Source organism: Triticum urartu, chromosome 4A (genome assembly GCF_056163025.1).
Source record: "Triticum urartu cultivar PI428250 chromosome 4A, HENAU_Tu73, whole genome shotgun sequence".
NCBI lineage: Eukaryota > Viridiplantae > Streptophyta > Magnoliopsida > Poales > Poaceae > Triticum > Triticum urartu.
This window is the reverse complement of record NC_141876.1, coordinates 387034839-387037784: the sequence shown is the minus strand read 5'-3', so window position 1 is coordinate 387037784 and position 2946 is coordinate 387034839. Positions and strand designations below refer to the sequence as shown.

The 2946-nt window shown below is 59.5% G+C and overlaps 1 protein-coding gene across 1 annotated transcript; it reads right to left on the bottom strand.

The window, feature by feature from the left end:
- Nucleotides 1-323: 323 nt before the first annotated feature.
- Nucleotides 324-908, bottom strand: LOC147975923 (uncharacterized). Its single transcript, XM_087520650.1, has one exon. It carries the CDS (start codon nt 906-908, stop codon nt 324-326), a length of 585 nt encoding a protein of 194 aa, XP_087376776.1.
- Nucleotides 909-2946: the final 2038 nt, after the last annotated feature.

The following is a 2946-nucleotide window of genomic DNA, read 5'->3' as shown; positions in this document are numbered from 1 at the left end:
CACGTATTGTATTGTTGCCATCGATGATAAAAAGATGGGGTTTATATCATATTGCTTGAGTTTATCCCTCTACATCATGTCTTCTTTCCTAATGCATTACTCTGTTCTTAGAGCATCTCCAACAGCGACGTAACGCGCCGCGTGCTAAAAGTCGGAATACAGCGCCGGGTTAGCCAGGTTTTGCGTGTGGCGGTGTGCTGGCTCCAGCGGCCGCCGCAAATTAAAGCGCGCCCACGCCGCTCCAGTAGGCGCGCTATATTTCATTAGTTTTTCTACTACGATTCGATACATAATTAGTTTCGTAGATAGTTCTCCTCCTCCTACTACTCGTCCAACTCAGACTCTGTCTCGGTGATGTCCTCCTCCAACGTCGGAGCGTAGGCGTCAAGGAACCGCTCATCGCCGGAGTTCCAGGAGAACGCATCTCCTAGCGCTTCGTTGTATTTAGCGACCGCCTTCCCCGTTCGCTTGTCCTCATGATAGTCAACTCGCTCCTCCCTCCTCTTCGCCCTCTTCTCCCTCCTCTGGGCGAAGAACTGTTCCTCATTGGTGTCTTCCGGGAAGCAATGGCTCCATAGCGCCATGGCTTGCTCGGCCATCTCAGCCATCCTGAGATGATGATCCCGCCTCCGGTGCTTGCGATGATCCTCGTCAGTGAGAAGCCGCGGGAAAGGCGTCAACTCATGTGCCCGCTCCCGCGTCGCCACGTCGGCGAAGTTCATTTCTTGACGGGACCATAGGAGGTGCCACGCTGCAACGTCGTACGTGCAGGCTCCCTCCTGGGTGGTGTCGAAGGTTCTGAGACGGAGCCGCATGCCACCGCCCGACCGAATCTTGGCGGAGTAGCTGTCGGATGGACGCACGCAGACGCTGTGGTAACCCGTACCTCCCCGGCAGTGAGGCGGCATGGTGGCGCGGTGGTGGCGCGTCGGTGGCAGAGGGCGATGGAGAGATGGAGAGAGCGGCAGAGGGTGGCAGAGGGCGATGGAGAGATGGAGAGAGTGGCAGAGGGCGCAGCAATTTATAGGCGCGCCGGACGCGGCGCGCCAAATGTAGCACGTGAGCTGCCGCCTTTTGCCGCGCGCACGCAATCGTTTCCCGCGCGCGTTAGTTTCCCGCCACCGCTGGAGCGCGCGAAAACGTCTTGCGCGCGCTAAAAAGGCAATTTACCGCGCGCACGCATCTTTTGGCGCGGCTGTTCGAGATGCTCTTATGAACTCAATACTCTAGATGCATGTAGGATAGCGGTCGATGTGTGGAGTAATAGCAGTAGATGCAGAATCGTCTTGGTCTACTTGACACGGACGTGATGCCTATATTCATGATCATTGCCTTAGATATCATCATAACTATGCGCTTTTCTCTCAATTGCTCGACAGTAATTTGTTCACCCACTGTAATACATGCTATTATGACAAAAGTTACATCCTCTCCCTGGTCGCTCCCGCGAGTGCCGCCGGGGAAGGAAACCCTAGCCCGCGGAGCTCGCCCCCCTCCTCGATTCTCCCTCACCTTGCCGCCGCCCCAGCGTGCTGGCGGGAAAAGCCCGGCCAGCTCGGGCAGCGGCGGGGCCTCTTCCTCCCCCACGCGGCACTGGATGGCGCGGGCCGTCCTTGTTGGGCGGCGGCGTGGAGCTGGGGGCGTGCCCTGCTCCCTGCAGCGGCGGCGTTTGGGCGCGGCCCAGATCTGTCGCGCCTGCGGCTCAGGTGCTCAGGGCCCTTGTGGTGGCGGGGCTTCGGCTCGCCGCAGGTGGTGGCCTGCTCCGGTGGCGGCCCCTGCGACAGCGCTCCCTGGTGGTGGTGGACCTGTCGGCCCCCGACCGATCCGGCGATGGCAGGTGCCGCGGGCTGTGCTCGGCGGGGATGTGGGCTACCACGGCGTGGTGGTGGCTCATGGCGGTGGTCAGGATCGTCTCACGGCGGCGGCTGGACTTCTTCGGTGTCAGCCCATTGGTGAGCGGCCTGTGAAGATCTTCGACACCTCTTCTCAATGCCCGGGCGCAATCTTCGTTGGTGGGATGGTCCTCTCCCTGCTGCAACCCATTGCTAGTCCCGTGCTCGGGCAGTAGGACCACGCTCGTCTCGCGCCCGACAGCAAGACCTCCTTGTCTCGCGCCCGGCAGTAGGACCGAGCCCGTCTCGCGCTCGGCAGCAGGACCAAGCTCGTCTCGCGCCCGGCAGCAGGACCAAGCTCGTCTCGCGCCCGGAGCTGTAGGACGAATCGATGGACTTGTGTGCCCCGGGATTTGATCGTCTCTTCCTTTGGGGTAGCGGCGGGTGTCGGTTGAGGTGGTTCTTAGGTCTTGGATTCCGGGGCGGCGGCCCTAGTGGTGGTCGCGCGGTGCCCACGGGCAGAGCCCGTCGCTTGGTGCTGCCCGGTGGCCATGGCCGTGTGGGCGGCGTGGTTGTCGGGATGCGGCGTTCGATGGTAGTGAGTATTGGCCGGGGTGAAAACCTGCTCTATCTTCAGACAGACCGGCGGCGGTGTAGCTCGTTCCCTTCTTGAAGGCGTCGTCGCGGCTCTCATTATCAGTCGTGTGGTTCCGGGGGAAACCTTGATCCTCGGATCGGGCGGTGGCGGCGCTCCCATGTCGTACCCTTCCTGAAGGCACCGTCTTGGAGCCCATGGTTCGTCGTATGCGGCTGCATCTCTTCGTGGTGGTGTGTTCACTGGTGGATCCCCGGTTTCTCACGTAGTGCTGGGGGTCGTGTTGCTGCGCTCAACACCTATGTATCCCGCCTTGGGTGTGTGTGTGTGTGTTGTGGTGGTGTGCGTCTGTGCCTGGATGTTGTTGGTGATTACTTTATTTATAAAGCGGGGAGAAAGACTTTTTCGGTAATACATGCTATCATGAGAGAAGCCACTAGTGAAAACTATGCCCCCCGGGTCTACTTTACATCATATAAGTATCTGATCTATAATTCTAGTTTACTATTTATTTTGAAA